Here is a 20,945-nt window from a genome sequence, read left to right on the forward strand (position 1 = left end):
CTGCAAAATCCAGTCTTCCTACCCCGCCTGGTACAAGCCTGTATGTATCCAGGGAGCCCGACTCTGCAACGCGTCCCCGGGGATGCGGGACGAAGCGGGGGGAGGGGAGAGGTGCGGGAAAAGGGGTGGAGCCGGAGCGGGCGCCACCCCGCGAGCTGCCACTCGGACCGCGTCCCCTTTAAGGCCAGCCGGCCGGACACCGGCGAGGACGGGGCGGGACGCCAAGCGACTCGCCGCAATGCCTCCTGGGAGATGGAGTTCGCTCTCAGCGCACCGAGCCGCGAGGAGCCCAGAGAGAACTACCAGTCCCGGAGGGCAGCGCGCGGACCCCGGACCGCCACGCCCCTGGGCTGGGCTCCGACCCTCCGCCCCTCTCGCAGAGCTGCGCTGGCCGCCGGAGGAGGGGAGGCTGCAGAGCGAGGGCAGGAGGTGGGTGCGGTGCGAACGGGGGCGGACGGGGGCGCGGGGACGGCCAGCGAGGGGACGTGGGCCCATTGAGCAGTCGTCTTACCATAAGACTAATCTATCCCAGCCTCGCCATTCTCATCTGTGAAATGGGGATGGCAGCGCCTGTGGCTGCGGAGGGGGGAGGCGCGTTTCGGAGCTAGGTGAGCCAGAGAGGGCAGAGCTGAGAGGGGCGGGGCTGGTGGGAGGAGCCAGGGCGCATGGTGGTGGTTGGAAAAGCCCGGATAATGAGGGTCGGGACTATGGGTGGGGCAAGGAGGGGCGGGGTCTCTAGGTGGGGGTGGGGCACTTGTCTGGGCGGAGAGGGTGCTGTAGGGCTGGGGAGTGGGTGCGGAAAAAGCCGATGAGGCCAGCCAGGGTGGGATTGGGGAAGAAGGGGTGGAGACAGATGACAGGGACCTCGCCCCCTCTGGAGAGCCCCGGGCCGGCAGCGCTGTGGCGGCGTGGGCAGGAGCCTGTGATGCACAAAACACCTTCCTTAACTGTGACTGGAAATAAAGGGCCCAGCCCCAAGCCCCTTGCGGCACACCATGATCTCATTCACCTCTCACGCCCTGGAAAGTAGAGGCGTCACCATAGCCGTTGACAGGTGAGGAATGTGAGGCTCAGAAAAGCGAAGAGACTTGCCCCAAACCACTCAGGACTCCGTGCTTCAAAGACCTTGCTTTTTTCCCTGCACTCAGGGAAACAGAGGTTTAGCTTGGAGTTGGGGGCAGGAAAGAAACAAAAGTTTTGATGCCTTGACCTTCGCAAATTGTCTGGCAGGACCAGTCAGTCCCCCCAACCCTTCCGAATGCCGGTGCTACTGTGAGGATGAAATGAGGGATTTAAAAGTACCGTGTTTATAAATTACTGTTGGGAGGAGCAGGAAGACGGTAAGAAGAGAGCTGTTGAAATGGGGTGCTTGTGACTGAGGAAAAGCACAAGGTGAAGCGTGAGAATGAGCTGAGAAGGTAAAGGAAGATTCTGGAAGAGTTTGGGGATGGTGGTGATTGCTACGGGTCTACGCCAGCTGAAAGAATACCTTGCCGTGCCAGATCCCACGGCATCCTTCTTCCAGCCCACCACTCCTCTCCTTCCCTCTCCTGCGTTTTGCGCAGTTCATTCTGGGGTCCCTGTGTGTCAGGTGGGTCTAGGAAGCACTTTTTCTCTCCTTCCTGTGGGTTGTGATGGTAATGGAGCAGCCTATGGGCTTCTTAGAGAGACGGACTGGGCAAGACAGAATTATAGATAGAGCTCTTTGATGTGGGGTGGTTAAGAAAGGAAGGTGAAGGGTAGTAGTCCTGAGGGCTTCAAGGCAAAGAGTCCTTTCCCGGGTGGACTGAGTAAGGTGGGGGAGTCTCCCGCTTACTGGAAGACACACTACTCACTCTGAGCTTTGTCTTTCATGAAATTTACCCAGCCACGAGCTGTCTATTCCCTTAAGCAGTGGAAACTCTCCTTGCATTTACTTGCAAGTAATCACCTGGGCCTTGTCACATGCCTTTAGATTCCAGATTGAAAATTCAAGAGAGCATGTCAAAATTAGAAAGTTTTAAAAATCCAGCTGGGGAAAATGGATCTGACTAAACAGGAAAGAAATTTCTTCCTCTTCCCCTATTCTCCCTGCTTCTGTGGATGTAGAAAGGGGCACTCCTAGCCCCAGCAGGGGAGCCAGGCACCCATCTACTTAAGTAAAGTTGGCTGTGGTAAGGGGTTAGAATAAAATTCTCCAGAGATGCAGAGGAGAAGGAATGAATTCCAGCTGAGGGGCCTGGCTGATGCATGGGACTTGCCTTCAAGGTCCAGGCAGAGGGGATGGCAGATGCCAAATTGCAGAGGTTAGAGAGGACCCGGGATGGTTGGTCTGTAAAGTAGGGATATAATAGTATCTACTTCATCTGTGAAGTTGAAGCAGATTAACATGCATAAAGTGCCTAGCACGGTAGCAACTGCTCAATAAATGTTAGCCATTATTATTACTATTGTAGTGTTATTGTTGTGATCATCATCATCTGCCCAGGAATGTGCCTCGGGCTGTACAGCTAGTAAGTGGCAGAGGATGATTCAAATACAAGCCCAGGTAATGCCGAACACCTTGCATGGTCCGCCCCCTAACCCGCACAGCTTCTCCAGTTCTTTTTTATTTTTTTTTCTTTTGAGACAGGGTCTTGCTCTGTTGCCCAGGCTGGAGTGCAGTGGCGTGATCTTGGCTCACTGCAGCCTGACCTCCCAAGCCCAAGCGATTCTCCTACCTCAGCCTGATGAGCAGCTGGGACTATAGGCACATGTTACCATGCCCAGCTTTTTTTTTTCATTCTCTGTAGAAACGAGGTCTCATTATGTTGTCCGGGGTGGTCTCAAACTCCTGAACTCAAGCGATCCTCCTGCCTGGGACTTCCAAGTGCTGGGATTACAGGTGTGAGCCATGGCACCTGGCCTCTCTCTCCAGTTTTTTTTGCCCATCCTTGACATTTCTGAGGCCCAGGAGTGGCCTCTGTCAACATTCACAGCGAGCCATGACAGGAGTTTCTTTCCTGCCAGGGTACAGAGATTCTGGGTTCATGAGGAGGCAGGAAAAAATGAGGCCTGAACAGCCACCTTCTCCCAGGCAGGATCACAGCACAGAAGGTAGGCAGGCCTAGTGGTGTGGTTTCTGTGGGTGGGGGGGTCTATCCAGACTGTCCACCAGGCTTAGATTCTAACTCCTCAACCACATCTGGGCCTTTTTAGCTTGGCCCTGGTTGTAGAAACAACCAGGGTGACATCCTCACCCTTCAAAATTCAGCAACACTTGGCAAGGAAAATTATGAGCTTTTCACGCTTCTTAGTGGTAAATCTGTAACTTAATAAGTCTGGTTATTTATTGGGGTATGGCACTGTGAATGTAATTTTACATCTATTGCCCCTATGAAGGAAGTATTCTTCCCCCTTCTTTTAAAATACAATATTTTTAAAATTTTCAAGCTTACATAAAAGCTTAAAGTACAACCCTTAACCTAGATATAGCAATTCACAATTTGCCAATTGTGCTTTTACACAAACAGACACTTGTTTTGGCCAAATTAAGTTACAAACATGTTGATGTTTGATCCCTAAATTCCTCAGCATGTATCTCCTAATAAGGACATTCTACTTCATGACCATAATACCATTATTATACCTGATAAGAAGTCAGTATCACCCAATGTAATAGTTATTAAAAATTTTCTGCTGGGTGCAGTGGGTTGCACCTATAACCCCAGCATTTTGGGAGGCCAAGGCGGATAGATTGCTTGAACACAGGAGTTCAAAGCCAGTCTGGGCAACATGGTGAAACCCCATCTCTGCAAAAACCACAGAAATTAGCAGGGTGTGGTGGCGTGCACCTGTAGTCCAGCTACTTGGCAAGATCACCTGAGCCTGGGGATGTCAAGGCTGCAGTGAACCATGATCACACCACTGCACCCCAGCCTGGGTGACAGAGTGAGACCCTGTCTCAAAAAAGAAAAAAAAAATTCTAATTGCCCCAAAATACCTTATATAGTTTCTGGTTTTTAAAATCAGAGCCAGTCAAGGTGTACATCATGCATTTTATTGTATCGCTTTTAAATAAAGCCCCTTGGCCGGGCATGGTGGCTCATGCCTATAATCCCAGCATTTTGGGAGGCTGAGGTGGGTGGATCACTTAAGGTCAGGAGTTCAAGACCACCCTGGCCAACATAGTGAAACCCATCTCTACTAAAAATACAAAAATTTAGCCGGGTGAGGTGGCATGTGCGTATACTCCCAGCTACTCAGGAGGCTGAGGCAGGAGAATTGCTTGAATCCAGGAGGTGGAGGTTGCAGTGAGCCAAAATTGTGCCATAGCACTCCAGCCTGGGCAATAGAGTGTGACTCCATCTTATAGAGTTTCTCCACCTGTTTAAATGTGTTTGATTGGTTTATCAATGATTAGATTTGGGTTAGATTTCAGTTTTTGGCAATATGTGTACTTACTGCATCATGTCAGGAGGATATGATGTCAGGGTCTTACAATCCATGAATGCTAAATTTGATTATTGGCTAAGGTCATGGCAACCTGATCTCTGTATTGTAAATTTTTCCTTCTTACAACTAATAAGTAATCTGTAAAGTGATTCTGTGAGTCTGTTATAATTATGTGTTCCTGATAACCTTCCACACCACATCCATTGATGATCCCTGCCTGAATTGCAACACTGAGGGTTGCAAATTGGTAATTTTCTAATTCTGCCATTCCTTCTATATTTGTTAACTAGTATTCTCTTTTATAGAATAAATTTTTCCTGTCTCTATCTTTCTCACTCCATTCTTTTCCCCTTCTTTTTTCTTTTGGGAATAGCATTATGGATTCTTGGGGGTTTTTTGTTTTGTTTTGTTTTGTTTTTTTGAGATGGAGTCTCATTCTGTTGCCCAGGCTGGAGTGCAGTGGTGCAGTCTTGGCTCACTGCAACCTCCACCTTCTGGGTTCAAGCAAGTCTCCTGCCTCAGCCTCCCAAGTAGCTGGATAACAGGTGCATGCCACCATGCCCAGCTATTTTTTGTATTTTTAGTAGAAATGGGGTTTGGCCAGGTTGGTCACAAACTCCTGACCTCAGGTGATCCACCCGCCTTAGCCTCCCAAAGTGCTGGGATTACAGGTGTGAGCCACTGTGCCCAGCCTGGACACTTGGTTTTTTTGTTGCTTTTTTGTTTTTTTTTTTTAATTCATTGTGCTATATGGAGTCACTGTGAACTTTTCCTGTAAAAGTCCTGGAATCATCAGTTTCTCCAGAAAGCCCTGGTTTTGTTTTGTTTTGGAGGAAATGATGACATTCAGAAACAAAGATCCAGGGGTAAGTGTGTTTATTGCTACTGGGGGTCATTTCTAGGCTCTATGAGTGAGCACAGCTAGGAAATGATGGATGAGTGATTGACATATAGATGATAGATGGATAATGTTCATTACTCAGTATGTTTATTGTTAAAACAGCTGGTCTCAACTGATAGGATTGCATGGTAAGTCATTTCACTATGAAAGTAATGCTCATTATGGAAGTGGACAGTAATATAGGAAAAAGGAAACTGTGCAGAAAAGAGCCTTTGCCTACTCCAGGTCGCCATGAGTATACAGGCTGTTGGCTAGGACCTCTGTGGCTGGGTTCAGCTTCCTGCTGAAGATCTCTAGAGGACTGGTTGTCTGATGGGTGTCCAAACCAGGACTTTCCAGAGGCCAGGACTCTGAGGTCAAGAATGCACATGAAGCCCTGGGCAAGGGATTCACCCTCTTTGAGTCTGCTTTAGGTTGTCTGTGAAATAAAGACAATGTGATCTGTCCTGCCTGTGTCCCAGAGTTGTAAGAATCAATATATTTATCAATATGTTTATTTTTAAACATTGCTGATTGTGTCTCTTCAACACATTTATTACCAAATCCCTTCTCATTGTTTTAAAACCAGGGTGAAATGTCATTGCTTTATAATCAGGTTTAATACATTACACTAAGATGTCTTAACCAAATATTCTTTTAGGTTATCAGTTATCAGAGCTTCCAGATTAAATTTTTAATTTTTAAAATCTTTTTTGAAAATTGCCATTGGGATTTGGATTAGGACAGCATAACAACTCTAATTAATTATTTTTATTTTGGGATTTATTGAGATAAGGTCTGGCTCTGTCACCCAAGCCGGAGTGCAGTGCCACGATCTTGGCTCACTGCAACCTCCGCCTCCTGGGACAAAACCAATTATTAAAATAGAAGAAGTTCCTATAGCTATTATCACTTAGGAAATTACAAGGTTTTTAGAAGCCCTGGCCAACAGCTGGGGACAAAGACTAAAATGTATATTGCTGATTATATCACAGTATCACACAACCCCTCACCCTAGTGCCACAAGTACCCTACTGTGTACTAGGCAGTGACTATGCAGGCATGAGACATGCAGTTGCGCTCAGCTAACAAACTAGGCAGTGGTTTTCAAAAAAGATTGTTTTGTCACCCACAGTATGAAGATACCATGATCCAGTTTATATACATACAACTAAAACAAAAGTTTCACAACAATACATAAAATTGGTCACAACCCACTTAACGGTATTGATGTCATGACTTGCTAACAGGTCACAACCTTCATTTTTTTTTTTTCCTGTTTATGGAGGTAAAATTTACATATGGTAAAATTTACTTTTTTTTTTTTTAATTGAGACAGGGGTTTCACAATGTTTTCCAGGCTGGTCTTGAACCCCTGGGCTCAAGTTAACCTCCTGCCTCAGCCTCTTAGGGTACTGGGATTATAGGAATGAACCACCACAGCTGGCCAAAATTCACCCTTTTAGAGGTGTACAGTTACATGAATTTGACAGTCTTTATATAGACATTTGACCACCACCACACCATATTACTTTTTCACCAACCTAATAGAATATTCCGATGACTACAAAATATGTCTTGTGTTTCTTTGTAGCCAGTCTTTTCACCCTAGGAATTCAGTTATCTGATTTGTGTCTTTACAGTTTTGCCTTTGCCAGAATGTTATACAAATAGAATCATGCACCATGTAAACTTCTGAAGCTGGCTTCTTTCACTTGACGTAATGCTTTTGAAATTCTTATAGGTGATAATGTGTTTTAGTAGTTAATTCCTGCATATTGCTAAGTCTATCCTATTGTGCGGCTATACTATAAATTTGTTTATCTGTTTACATTTTAGTTGTTTCTGGGTTTGGGAAATTACAAATAAGCTGCCATAAATGTTCACATGAGTCTTTGTATGGACATATGTTTCCATTTCTCTGGGATAAATATCTAGGCGTAGGATCATTAGGTCACGTGATAATTATATACTGTATTAATCCACTCTCACGCTGCTAATAACGACATACCTGAGACTGGATAATTTATAAAGAAGATATTTAATTGACTCACAGTTCCGCAGTACTGGGGAGGCCTCAGGAAACTTAAAATCATGGTGGAAGGGGAAGCAAATATGTCCTTTTTCACATGGCGGTAGCAAGGAGAAGTGCCAAGCGAAAGGGGAAAACCCTTATAAAACCATCAGGTCTGGTGAGAGCTCACTCACTATCACAAGAACAGCATGAGGGAAATCGCCCCAGTGATTCAGTCGTCTCCACCTGGTCCTGCCCTTGACACGTGGGGATTATTACAATTCAAGGTGAGATTTGGGTGGGGACACAAAGCCAAACCATACCATATGCCAAAGTATTTTCATCAGTAGTTACCATTTGCCAGCAGTGTATGAGGTTTCCATTGTTCTGTGTACTCACCTTCATTTGGCATTGTCAGATTTTTTTATATGAGCTACTGTAATAAGTATATAGCAGCATGTAATTGTGGTTTCAGTTTTCATACCCTATTGACTAATGATATTGACCATCTTTTCGTGTGATTGTCAGTTGTCTATGTATCTTCTTTGGTGGAGTATTTCTTAGATATTTGGTCTGGTTGTTTTGTTTTTGTTTTTTTAAGTAGAGATAGGGTTTTGCCCTGTCAGCCAGGCTGGTCTTGAACTCCTGGCCTCAAGTGATCTATCCGCCTCAGCCTCCCAAAGTGCTGGGATTATAGGCATGAGCCACTGGACCCAACTTTGTCTATTTTTTAATTGGGTTATTTTCTTACTGAGTTTTGAGAGTTCTTTACATATTCTGGTTAACAATCCTTTATCACATAGGTGTTTTGCAAATATTTTCTCCATCTTTGTCTTACTCTGTCATTTTCTTAATGGTGTCTTTTGAAGAGCAGAAGTTTTTTATTTGGATGAAGTCTAGTTTATTGATTTTTTTTTTAATGGTTTGTTCCTTTTGGATCCTATCCAAGAAATCTTTGCCTAATCCAAAGTTGCAAAGATTTTCTCCTAGAAGTTTTATAGTTTTAGATTTTACGTTTAGGTCTAAGATCTGTTTTGAGTTTATTTTTCATATATGGCATAAGAGATGAACCACAGTTCCTTTTTCCCCCATATGGATGTCCACTGATCTACATTTTGATAGAGCCAGGGAAGAAGGCCATGTGCAAAGCATATCACTGCAGATGGAGTGGTGAATGCTGCCAGAGAGGGTTGTGCAAGGCAGCAGAAAGCCCTGAGAGGAGAGCTGTTAAGCTAGTGGAGATTTGGGAACAGCTGCACAGAGCTGATGTCTCACAGGCTGGGCCTGACAGGTAGACAGCAGAGATAATAGAGAATGTAGACAAGGATGGTCTGTGGACACCAAAGGCAGGTGACAGTGTGAAGGAGACTGACTCAGTGGCATCTGGAGTGCATGGAGGGCAGGGTTAGACATGAGAGGGGAAGAGGAAGGTGGTTTGGGCAGGGACGGTGCTTCAGGAAGGTCTGTAGACCAGAAAGGCAGGTGCACAGAAGGTAGGGAGCCGAGTGAGGATCTAGGGGTGCGGGGTGCAGGGATGAGGCCTGAGCTCTGGGAGTAGCTATAGGGATGGGTTCAAGGAGATGGAGTCAAGACAAACTGTAGGGCTGAAGAGTCGGGGCTGCCTTCCTCAGGCAGTTGGGTGGCTGAGAAGAGTTCATAGCAGAGTTAGGGACAGAGGAAGTGACAGATTAGGCTTCTGGTACCTGTGTTACTGGTGGAGGGTCCAGACTGCAAGTTGTTCAGGTCCTTGGCATTTTGAACAAAGTAGCAGAGGGACTGAATGCAGTAATTCCCGCACTTTGGGAGGCCTAGGTGGGCGGAACACTTGAGGTCAGTCTAAGACCAGCCTGGCCAACAAACAAAAAGCGTGTCAGAGGAATGAAATGCAGGAACGAAGCAGCGAAAACAGGAATTAATTAAAGTGAGAAAGCACTCTGCAGGGTGGGAGTGGGCCGAAGCAAGGAGCTCAAAGGCCCAGTTACAAAGGCCTCTGGCGTTTAAGTTCCTCATTTGAGGCTCTTATCGGCTACCCCTTATCTGGACACGAAGGATTTAGTCTGTGGCTAATTAAAGGCTGAGGTGAATGGGCACCCCCTATGCAGATAAAGGGATGGTCCCAATCCAAGGCCCCCCCTCTTTCCATCTGAGACATGGTGGAGGGGAGGGTTGCAGGGAGAAGAGCATTTGATCCTTTGTCACCCAGCTAGGGCAATTGGATTTTTCCTTTTGGTTCAGCCTTAGGAAGTTGGTGTTAATTGGCCTTAGGGTCCCTGCCCGCAGACCCAGGGTTTTCCTTTTGATCCAGCTTTGGGAAGTCAGCAGAATTGGCCTCAGATTTTTTTGCCCCCAGACCTTGTTACTTTCTCTTTTTGGAAGTTAGCACAAATTGACCTTAAGTTCCGTGTCTCCAGACCCTGTTCTCCTGCCTCACCTACAGAATATCCAAGTGGAGGTGGCCAGGAGGCAGCTGGGAACACTTAGCGGGGCTGAGGCTCGGTGGTGTTAGTTCATCACTGCCTGACTGTAGACCTCCCCTACTGATGACTCCTCTCATGTCATGTCATTGTGCCTTTTGCAGCAGGACTGTGGATTTGTGATGATGGACACTGTCCCTGTGACTAGAAAATAGGAGCTTGGAGGACTGAGCTTTGTGACTCAGTAGGTAGGGGGAGATCACCAGAGCACACCCTGGACTCGGGGCGGAAGACCTGCCTGCTAGCCAGCCTCTGCCCTTGACTGCCTGCGCAACTGCTGCTCTCCCCAGACAAATGACCGGGAGACATGACGTCATGGGGGGCACAGGAAAGCAAGTGCTGTGCTGCTTTTGCAAGCAGAGAAGTAGGAGTTTGAGCACCTATCCAGGGTTCCCAGGGAATGCCCTGTGGCTCCTCACCTCCCCCACCCAGAATGCTCTGAGCACTTCAGCACTAATGCATGGAAGAGATAAGGGTCTGTGGCCCATGGAACTGTCCAGCCTGTCTGCCCCCTGCTCCTGTTCCTGCCATGGAGTTGGGCCACTTCACAGAGCCTGGGCCTGAAACCCAATGTTGAAAGTGGGGTATCTCTTTGTTTACAAGGAGAAACAGACTGAAACTAGAACACGCACATTTCCCGAAAAAAAGAGTTGGAGTAGACTAGAGTCTTACAAAGAGGGCAACAAGGAAGATGATTCCGGACTGAGTAAAGGGGACCCACTCCTGAGTCCAGCTCCTGTCTGGCCCTCTGGAGAGAGAATTGGCCAGATTTAGCCCTGAGTGCCAGCACCCTCCCCAGTTGCTGCCTGGCAACCGGCTCCACGGCAGCAGCCACACCCCCAACGGCGGCTCGCCCACACCTCTGTGGGACCTCCCCACTGTCTCGCAGTCCATCTGCTCTAGGCTTCTACTGACGATTTTGTATTTCACATAGGCACATTTCTCCTCAGACATTCTAGATGGGGAATGCCTTTCTGAAATATCAAAGTGCCCTGTTAGACAGGTGAGGGACATGCCCCCCACCCCCAGAGACTCGAGGATGGCAGCTGAATATCTCTCGCATTGGCATGGCCACGTGCTCTGGAGAAAGGAGGCCTCGGTGCAGTCAGCCTCTTCAGGAGGCAGACATGTTGAGAAGCTCTCGCCACCCGTGCTGGGTACCTTTGGGGAGGTGTCTTCTCAGAACTGTGTTCTCCATCTGGACAGTTAGTGTGCCTGGCAGGATGGGGTGGGTGGGGGTGTGTGTGTGTGTGTGTGTGTGTGTGTTGAGACTGGGTCTTACTCTGTTACTCTGTTATTCAGTCCCCCAGGCTGGAGTACTGTGGTGTAATCACGGGTGACTGCAGCCTCCACCTCCCAGACTCAAGCAATCCTCCCACCTCAGCCTCCAGAGTAGCTGGGATACAGGTGCTTGCCACCACCATCTTTTTTGTTGTTGTTGTCAAGACAGAGTCACCGTGTTGGCCAGCCTGATCTCAAACTCCTGAGCTCAGCTGATCTGCCCACCTCGGTCTCCCGAAATGCTGGGATTACAGGCATGAGCCACTGTGTCTGCCAGCCAGATAGTTTTTGATGTGCCAAGATTCATTCCTGACCTCCTCCTACATCTTCTGCCTGTCCTGTCACTGTGCCTTCACTCTCTTTCTTCCCTCTACCAGCACAGGCTCTTCTGGGGATAATACTGGGACCAGTTCCTCTTGGCACCTCTACCTACCATGTCAGGGAAGGATTGCTGAATCCAGTCCACAGGTGGGCTTGGGGGAAAGTACAGTGTTGGAATCTGGAGCTGAGATATCCTGTTTTCTAGAACATTGGTGAAGGAGACTCACCAGCTATAGATGCTGACAGCTGGGAGATCAGAGGGGCTCTGTTAAGGACTGAATAGGGTACCTTCAGGAGGGTGCTCTGGACAGAGTCCTGCATTTGCACTGACCTTGCAGCCAGTTTCAGAGAAGTTTGAGGTGTTATGACAGCAAAGGACAGGCTACCAGGAGCCAAGAGCATCTTCATGGCAAGGCAAGTCAGCATGGGTCAGTGAAAGTCTAGAGAGGAATGTCATTTGGAGTCTGGACAGCTGAGTGACCCATTGTGGGCCTTGAAGATAGATGGAAATGACACTAATCATGGCCATTCATTGTCAGATGTTTGAGAGAGAAAAATAAATTCAGCAGTGTCATTGGTACAGAAGGAACACTGAGCCTGGAATCATAAATCTCAGACCATTTGTTAAGTACTTCGAATGTACCAATCTTTGTCTAGTAAACATTTACACATTTTTCTTTCACATAGAAGAACCTGAGTTTGAATCCTAGCAAGGCATTTCACCTTTCTAATCTTGAGGAATGAATCCTGGTACAGTTTTCCTCATCTGCACAACAGGGATGTATGATGACGTTGTCTATGTCAAAAGATGATACAACATTTTTTTTTCCCTTTTTTGAGACAGAGTTTCACTTGGTTCCCAGGCTGGAGTGCAATGGCGCCGTCTCAGTTCACTGCAACCTCTGCCTCCCAAATTCAAATGATTCTCCTGCCCCAGCCTCCTGAATACCTGGGATTATAGGCACCCACCACCATGCCCAGCTAATTTTTGTATTTTTAGTAGAGATGGGATTTCACCATGTTGGCCAGGCTGGTCTCGAACTCCTGACATCACCCGCCTCAGCCTCCCAAAATGCCAGGATTACAGATGTGAGCCACTGTGCCTTGCTGATACAACTATTATGTAAGCAAATATATGTATAAACACATAGCGCATAGCTTTCAGTTCTGGCACATTTTCCTTTCTTTAGATCAGTGAGTGGTTCTCTGTTCTAACTGAACATTTAGAATCACTAAGGGAGCTCTTTGGAAATACCAGTGCTAGGGCAGTATTCCAGACCGATTGAAATAGAATCTTGGGGCAGGGTGCAGTGGCTCATGTCTGTAATCCCAGCACTTTGGGAGGCCAAGGCAGATGTATCAGGAGGTCAGGAGATTGAGACCATCCTGGCTAACAGGGTGAAACCCCATCTCTACTAAAAATACAAAAAATTACCCAACAAACTATCTCTATAAAAAATTAGCCAGGTGTGGTGGCACGTGCCTGTAGTCCCAGCTGCTTGGGAGGCTGAGGCCGGGGAATCACTTGAACTCGGGAGCCGGAGGTTACAGTGAGCCAAGATCGCACCACTGCACTCCAGCTTGGGTGACAGAGCAAGACACTGTCTCCAAAAAAAAAAAAAAAAGAATCTCGGGGCGGGGGGGCGGGCAGAGCCAGGCTTAAGGTGTCCTTTCTTTTCCTCTTCCCTTTCCTTTTTCCTTTCTCTTTTCCCCCTCCCTAGTGAAGCTAATGTACTTTGCACAGTGTTGGCAATTATCACCCATTCATCAGGTATTAATTCATTTTGATCCCAAGGGCATAGGCTTGATGTACAATAAGGAGTTAAGGACTGTGAGTTCTCAGATAAGGTTTGGTTATAGTCATTTCTCACTTGTCACCCACTCTAGGACTATTCCAGCACCCCAGTCTCCTGCCATGTCTGACCCCATCACGCTAAATGTCGGAGGGAAGCTCTATACAACCTCATTGGCTACCCTAACCAGCTTCCCCGACTCCATGCTAGGCGCCATGTTCAGCGGGAAGATGCCCACCAAGAGGGACAGCCAGGGCAATTGCTTCATTGACCGTGATGGTAAAGTGTTCCGCTATATCCTCAACTTCCTGCGGACCTCCCACCTTGACCTGCCTGAGGACTTCCAAGAGATGGGCCTGCTCCGCAGGGAGGCCGACTTCTACCAGGTGCAGCCCCTGATTGAGGCCCTGCAGGAGAAGGAGGTGGAGCTCTCCAAGGCCGAGAAGAATGCCATGCTCAACATCACGCTGAACCAGCGTGTGCAGACGGTCCACTTCACTGTGCGGGAGGCACCCCAGATCTACAGCCTCTCCTCCTCCAGCATGGAGGTCTTCAACGCCAACATCTTCAGCACCTCCTGCCTCTTCCTCAAGCTCCTTGGCTCTAAGCTCTTCTACTGTTCCAATGGCAATCTCTCCTCCATCACCAGCCACTTGCAGGACCCCAACCACCTGACTCTGGACTGGGTGGCCAATGTGGAGGGCCTGCCGGAGGAGGAGTACACCAAGCAGAACCTCAAGAGGCTCTGGGTGGTACCCGCCAACAAGCAGATCAACAGCTTCCAGGTCTTCGTGGAGGAAGTACTGAAAATCGCTCTGAGCGATGGCTTTTGCATCGATTCTTCTCACCCACATGCTCTGGATTTTATGAACAATAAGATTATTCGATTAATACGGTACAGGTAAAAGGACCCCAGCAACATTGGAGACGGGGAGTCCCAAGAAGTTCATGTCAGCCAAGGTCTTAGAGGGCATCTTGCCAGTGGTGCGAGGCAGGGGACTTACTAATCTGTATTAATTATGTAGCAGGACTTGATATCCCCCATGGTGAAGTCCACCTTTTGGAATCTAGTGTCCTCTGAACAGAACCAACTTTTTTCTTGCCATTTTCAGCTGGAGATGGGCGGTTTATTATGATAAGTGAAGAATTGGCTGATGTGTACTAAAGGAGGCCATAGGAGGACTTTCTAGCTGGGACAAAGGAGCAGCAGTTTTCTCCTGGGCTCCATATCTCTGTACCACTATCCAGTGCCGCATTTATCCATCTGTAAAAAGGCTCTGGTGGAGAGGATGGGATGAGAACAAGAGGCTGCCTCCAATTAACCAGGAATAAAGTCCCCAGCAGTTCCTGTCACACCTGCTTCTCACTTCCCAGGGTGCATCCATAATAGTGGATGTTTGCCCAGGGGTGACTGTGTTTGGCTGGCTTGGAATGCTGTGCATTCTCTGAGCCCTGTTAGTGTCCCCACCGGGGGGGACAGAGATGAGCTGTGGCAGGGTCTAGGAGAGTGAGTGTCCAGGCAGGGTTCAGAAGGTAAGAATGTCCCTCTTGATGGGGCCTAGTCAGGGAATTCCTGACTTGAGAAAAGGTCTGCTGTCTCTGCAAAGATGTGCAAGTATCTGGAGCCAGGGTAATGAAAGGTGCTTCCAAATCCAGCGTGTTGTCTCACTTTCGCCATTGTTTTCCCAAAAAGTTGAGGTATCATTAAAACAGATCATTTTAAACAAATATATTATGGATTCTCAGGGTTGGAAAATAATTCACTGATTGCTTAGTCCTCCCCCACCCCCAGAACACCCCAGCACATCTGAGGATGAGCGCCTCTCCCTGGGTACCTGCAAATGATCACCTTGGCCTGCTTGCACACCTCTGCTGATAGGAAACTGCTGCTCCCAAGGCAGCTTCTGCCATGGTTGGCTGGTGCTGGCTGTTAGAAAGTTTTTCCTTATATTGAGCCAAAATTTGTCCTGCCACCTGCTAGATTTTGGGTACATACCTTCCCTCTCACCCAGTTATATACCTTTGCTTTCAAAATAGTCACCTTGAGAGGTCATATATTTTTCTGAAAACATTTATTCTGCAGAATTCAGATTCCCCTCTGGGATCTGTCTTCAGAATCAAAGCTCTTTTCTGTCCCTGTCAGTCCCCTTTTGTTATAGTGTCACCTCGTTTGTGACTCACTTGACCCACCTACCCTACCAGCTATGGCTCCACATGCCTTTTGACCATTTTCTGTTGGAAGAGAAAGATTCACGGCCCCCAAAGAGATCCAGAGGAAAGAGACAGGGTCTCTGAGGACGCTGTGCATCAGGGAGCCCAGGAGTGGTATGAACCATAACAGGACCCTTAGGGTAAATCTGCAACCCCTAAGACCCTTCCCTCAGGAAAGCGGCCTTCCCCTGTAGCCCTGTGTCCTACCCCTGGGTCTCCATGGGATGCCATCCAGGGCAAGCAAGCCAAGCACTATTTCCAGGTGATGAGCCATGCAGGCCTCCGAACTGCATGTCATGATTCATCCCTAAAGTGAATTTGGCCTTGAGAGTCCAGGGTCCTCCCCCACTGGGCAGGGGTCCTCAGACAAAGCCAAGGAAGCCTGGTGACACAGGCACCTATGGGAGGTGGGCCCAGAAGGGGGCTTCCCATAGGCAGGCCCTGTGAGTAGGGAGCTTGTACATGGGGCTGTGGTCAGAGCCAACTCCCTAAAGGCCCTTTTCCCCCTACAGTGGGACACAGGAGTCTGACAGCTTTCCTTCCGGGTACAGTGGCTCATGCCTGTAATCCCAACACTCTGGGAGGCTGAGGCAGGAAGATCGCCTGAGGTCAGGAGTTCGAGACCAGCCTGGGTAACATGGTAAAAACCCCATCTCTGCTAAAAATATAAAAATTAGCTGGGCATGGTGGCAGGCACCTATAACCCCAGCTATTTGGGAGGCAGGCAGGAGAATCTCTTGAACCCAGATAGTAGAGGTTGCGGTGAGCTGAGATTGTGCCATTGTACTCCATCCTGCGCAACAGAGCAAGACTCCATCTCAAAAAAAAGATGTCCCAGATCAAGAATACTTGGGAAAGACCCTCATGGAGAACCCAGTTTAGATCAAGTAGCAGAAGCTGTTGTCACAAGACAATTTGAGGAAGAAGTCTTACAGATAACCACTGCCCTTTTTCCTTTTCCATAAAACTCTCCATCTTTTCGGTGCTCCCTAATCCAAGCAGCTTGACTTTAGAGAAGTTGCAGAAGCAGTGAAGCCACTAACATGCTGTGACTTTGTGCAAGTCACTCACCTCACTGAGCCACCTCCATTTCTTCATCTGTGAAATGGACATAACAGTAATACATAACCCTACCTACCTCACAGGGCTGTTGTGAGGATCAACTGAAATAATGTACTTGAGAATACAGTATAAATGATCAAGGATTGTTATTCTTTGTGTCTGCTCATAATGGGGAAAAACAGCAGTCTTGAATCACTCTGACGGGTTTTGAATCCAGAGCTCCAAGGCTCTGTAACCTTGGACAAGTCACTGAACGTGTCTTGACTTGTTTCCTCATCGGGTAACAACCCCTTCCTCCCAGGGTTATGCAACTTAAACGAGTTGGTGTCTGTGAAAATTCCAAGCTGGGCCTGGTACATAGGAGCTTAGTGCTCTTGCAGGAGGTGGTCATGGTGGACTGCTGTGTGGGGGACTAGGAGTCCCAGGAGAGTAGAGTTTAACAAGCCGTTGGGGGGCACTTGCTGTATGGGCCCTGAAGACGGGAACAGCCACTAATAAGCTCAGCTAAGTTCAGCCTGGAGAAAGCTTAGAGCTTCACAATGTGCTGCGGGAACTCAGGGAAAGAGCTCAGTTCTCGGAAGGGGCCTTGTGGATGGCCAAGCTGGGCCTCTGAGGGTAGATTGGGCTTGATAGAATAAGCAAGAGAGGCTGAGATTGTGCCATTGCCCTCCACCCTGGGCGACAGAGCAAGACTCTATCTCAAAAAAAAAGACAGATGTCCCAGGTCAAGAGTACTTGGGAAAGCCCCTCATGGAGAACCCAGTTTAGACCAGGTAGCAAAAGCTGCGGTCACAAGACAATTTGAGGAAGAAATCTTACAAATAACCACTGCCCTTTTTCCTTTTCCATAAAACTCTCCATCTTTTGCGTGCTCCCTAATCCAAGCAGCTTGACATTAGAGAAGTTGCAGAAGCTGAGAGGCTGAGATTGGGCACAGGGAACAGCAAGAGCAGGGCTGGCAGGCAGGCAGGGAGGACGAGCAAGGGAGGGTGTACGTTCACACCGCCGTGGCACAGTCTCATTGCCTGCATCCAGCTTAGGTGAGCTTGGCCTTCTGCTTGGCAAAAATGTGAGAAAGAGAAGAAACACTCAGCAGTGCCAGCAGCACCATCAGTGGACAAGTGAGTCTGAGTGTGAACCGTGAGCAGGGATGTGCTTCTTGTGAGCCACTCACTGCCCTGGTGAGACCCCGTGGCAATCTCACCTGGACTCTGTTTAGCCTTTTATCCTGCCAAGGGCTCCGCCCCAGCTGAAGGAGCAATGCCAGGAACACATCACTTGCTAGCTCTCAGTTCCTGCCCTAGGTATGGTCCCATGCATGCAGCGGGACAATTAGAATGCAAGCTTGAGGGAACCCTAGGCACCCACCTTGCTGTGACCACTTCATGAGCACCAAACAGAGGCCCCGTATGCTTGAAGGCCAGCAGCAGGTACCACTCTGTGACCTCACGCCCTCAGTACCTCCAAAAGCCCTCCACCCTTTTAAGAAGGCCCTAGCCTCATGACCCTGGTCTGCCTTTGGGCCAGAGCTCCCCGTGCAGGGGCGCCCTTGCCCACACCTCAGAATTAGCAGCCCAGGATGCAGCCACTCTGTTTTGTAAACTTCAGCCTAAATCACACAGCATTTATGTAACTACCCATTTATTCACCCCAAACTTCCAGCTTCCTTTTACAAATTACTCTTAAAACAGTCTGGCATCAGGCTGGGCAGGGTGGCTCAGGCCTGTAATCCCAGCACTTTGGGAGGCCAAGGTGGGTGGATCACTTGAGGTCAGGAGTTCGAGACCAGCCTGCTGAACATAGTGAAACCCTGTCTCTACTAAAAATACAAAAATTAACAAGGTGTGGTGGCACACGCCTGTAATTCCAGCTACCCAGGAGGCTGAGGCACAAGAATTGCTTGAACCCAGGAAATGGAGGTTGCAGTGAGCCAAGATCACACCACTACACTCCAGCCTGGGCGACAGAGCAAGACTGCCTCAAAAAACAAAACAAAAAAAACAAACGAGAAAAAAGTCTGTCATCTGTGGGGGCTTAGCCAAGGTCAGCCCTGGGCCAATTTCTTGGCCGAAGAAATTTTGGCCCATCCCTTTCCTAAATTACAGTTTCTCCACACTGACCACCTACATCTGCCTGTGTCCCAGGCGGCTCTAGACTGATGGGAGCGGCTGGCTGGGAAATGAGGCCTGTGATCTGCTCCCAGAGCAAAACCACCTTGATAACAGGCCCATCAAAGGGAGGGACAGGACTCTGGCAGCTCCATCTGCCCAGACAGCCTGGTGACCTCAATCTCCTTCAGAATCTTTGGGACAGGGTGGCACCAGCAGAGATGTGGAAACCGTTCGGTGACACATTCACCCCAGTCTGGGGCACAGGGACCAACGGGGGCTCACCTAGCAACCCATGGCACGCAAGACCCCACCAGACACAAAGGACAGCAAAACAAGCTTTGAGGTGGGGCTGTCTGGCTCTGACGCTCATAAGCAAGTGCAGCCTGCTCTATCTGACCCTCCCCACTCATTTTCCTAGTCCTGTTTCCTACCAACTTCCCTGCCACTCCCACCACCCCACCACCAAAACACAGGGCATTTCACAGCCTTTGTCACCATTCCCAGTGAGCTGGCAGCCCCAGAGTGTTCTAGCCCATTCACTTCCTTATGCCAACTCCCTCTCCAAAGCCCAGGTTCCCCTTTACCGAAGAGTGGGGCAAAGGCCTTGCTGAGCCAAATTTGAAATCCCTAGGGATCCCACCAGCTCAAGGGCAAAGGTTAATGTGTTATGACATGGGTACCCCTCCCCAGCCCCAATTAATTATACATCCTATGTTGGATTTGCTTACTCGACACCCTTTCACTTGACACCCTGCATTAATTTAAGTTACCAAGTTCCTTCACACCCAGTTTCCTTTCACGGAACCACAGGCTATGTCTTGCCATCCCACACTTATCTGGGCCTCCCTTTATCACTCTGTCTTCACAGCTCATCCTTCAACACTCTGTGTAAGCCCTGCCTCCTTGGCTCCACCCAGTAGAGTCAGACCCAGCCCCTGCTGTGCCACTTCATACCTGGTGAGGACTTTTATCAAAACACTGCACTTGCTCACAGGTAGTGCTGTACAGGTAAACAAAGCCCTGATCTGTAGTGTAGGCCAATTTCCCACTAAATACTGTCACCATGGTCAGTTTCAAATAGCTACTATCACCATGGTCAGTTTCAAATAAATACTGTCGCTATAGTTTCAAGCCACCAATGGGATGTCACCATCAAGCTGGAAGACAGGTATACAAGAGGCTCTGCTGAGCCAGGGTGAGCAGCTCCAGCCCCTACCATCTTTCTGCCTGATCCTGGTAAGGGTAGGGGCTCTGTTGTGCCAGACTAGGGACTGGCCCCCAGCATCTTCTCCCACCACTTCATCCTGTGACATGAACCTGTGAATATAATGCTTACTGATGGAGCGGTCCTGCAATATCTGTATTTTCCAGTGTGAACTGCTGGACTGTATAAGCACTACTGGGCATAAAATGACGAGCAAAGTGGAGTCACTCAAATGCCATCTCACACCACTAATATGCCCACAAGTGTAGACAGAAAGCTTTTGTGAGTGGGAGGCTCACTCCCCTGAAACGTGGTGCTTCCCACCTCCTTAGAAGACAAGCTAGGTTAGACAAACCGAGCAACCCTGCCTCCAACCCCCAGCCCACCACTCCTAAGCAGAGAGAGGCTCTCCATGACAGCCCCACGTCCTGACCTAAGCCAAGCTGAGACAGTATAGAGAGGACAAGAGACTGGGTCACCAAGACCCCATGGGCCTCACATGTCTGGACATATTCCCTCCGCTACCTTCTTATCTCTCTTAATAAGCTGACCCCTGTCACATAGCAAAGGGGGATCTTTCTCCTAAGTTAGCAGACCAGGCTTAATTTGTAACCATAAAAAGAAGAAACTAACCATTTATCTCCTTGAGGCTGTCTCCCAAGGTTGCTAAAAGCAGGACTGTAGCATTCCTGATGAGAACCAGACCAGATGCAGGTGGCTGAAAACAAGATGGACTCCCACACCGACCTTTCACCAAGTTTTCCTCATTATAATCACTTTGTAATACTAAAGATCACACCCAGGGCTGGAGATTTAACGTGCTAATGAGAAATACAGTGCATGAGAAACACATGATCAAACTGCGCAGGTGCTAAAAGTTCCCCACCTCTACGTGCCTTCGTGTCACTCCTTTTCTCACCTCAACTTTCTTAAAATGAAAGAGCCAAGCCCTTCCAGGAGCTAGCACCAGGATCCCTTTCCCATACAATGCTCCCATGCATTGCTCCTGGTGTTAATTACTTTTCTTTTGTTTTTTATTTTTCTTTTTATTTATTTTTTTTGAGATGGAGTCTCGCTCTGTCACCCAGGCTGGAGTGCAGTGGCACGATCTCAGCTCACTGCAACCTCCGCCGCCTAGATTCAAGCAATTCTCCTTCCTCAGCCTCCTGAGTAGCTGGGAC

General features: G+C 48.4%; 1 protein-coding gene across 3 annotated transcripts; it reads left to right on the top strand.

The window, feature by feature from the left end:
• Window positions 1-34: 34 nt before the first annotated feature.
• Window positions 35-16,592, top strand: KCTD21 (potassium channel tetramerization domain containing 21). 3 transcript variants are annotated; one of them, XM_037734976.1, is made up of 3 exons: window positions 398-429; window positions 966-1,054; window positions 13,271-14,314. In XM_037734976.1, the coding sequence occupies exons 2-3, from the start codon at window positions 996-998 to the stop codon at window positions 14,079-14,081; spliced, it is 870 nt and encodes a 289-aa protein (XP_037590904.1). In that variant the 5' UTR covers window positions 398-429; window positions 966-995; the 3' UTR covers window positions 14,082-14,314. The 3 variants fall into 3 exon arrangements, with proteins under 3 accessions (XP_017374180.2, XP_037590904.1, XP_017374179.1); XM_017518691.2 differs by lacking the exon at window positions 966-1,054 and having other exon boundaries at window positions 35-429; window positions 13,271-16,592; XM_017518690.2 differs by lacking the exon at window positions 398-429 and having other exon boundaries at window positions 754-1,054.
• The last annotated feature ends 4,353 nt before the right edge of the window (window positions 16,593-20,945 follow it).

Source organism: Cebus imitator, unplaced genomic scaffold, assembly GCF_001604975.1.
Source record: "Cebus imitator isolate Cc_AM_T3 unplaced genomic scaffold, Cebus_imitator-1.0 Scaffold698, whole genome shotgun sequence".
NCBI lineage: Eukaryota > Metazoa > Chordata > Mammalia > Primates > Cebidae > Cebus > Cebus imitator.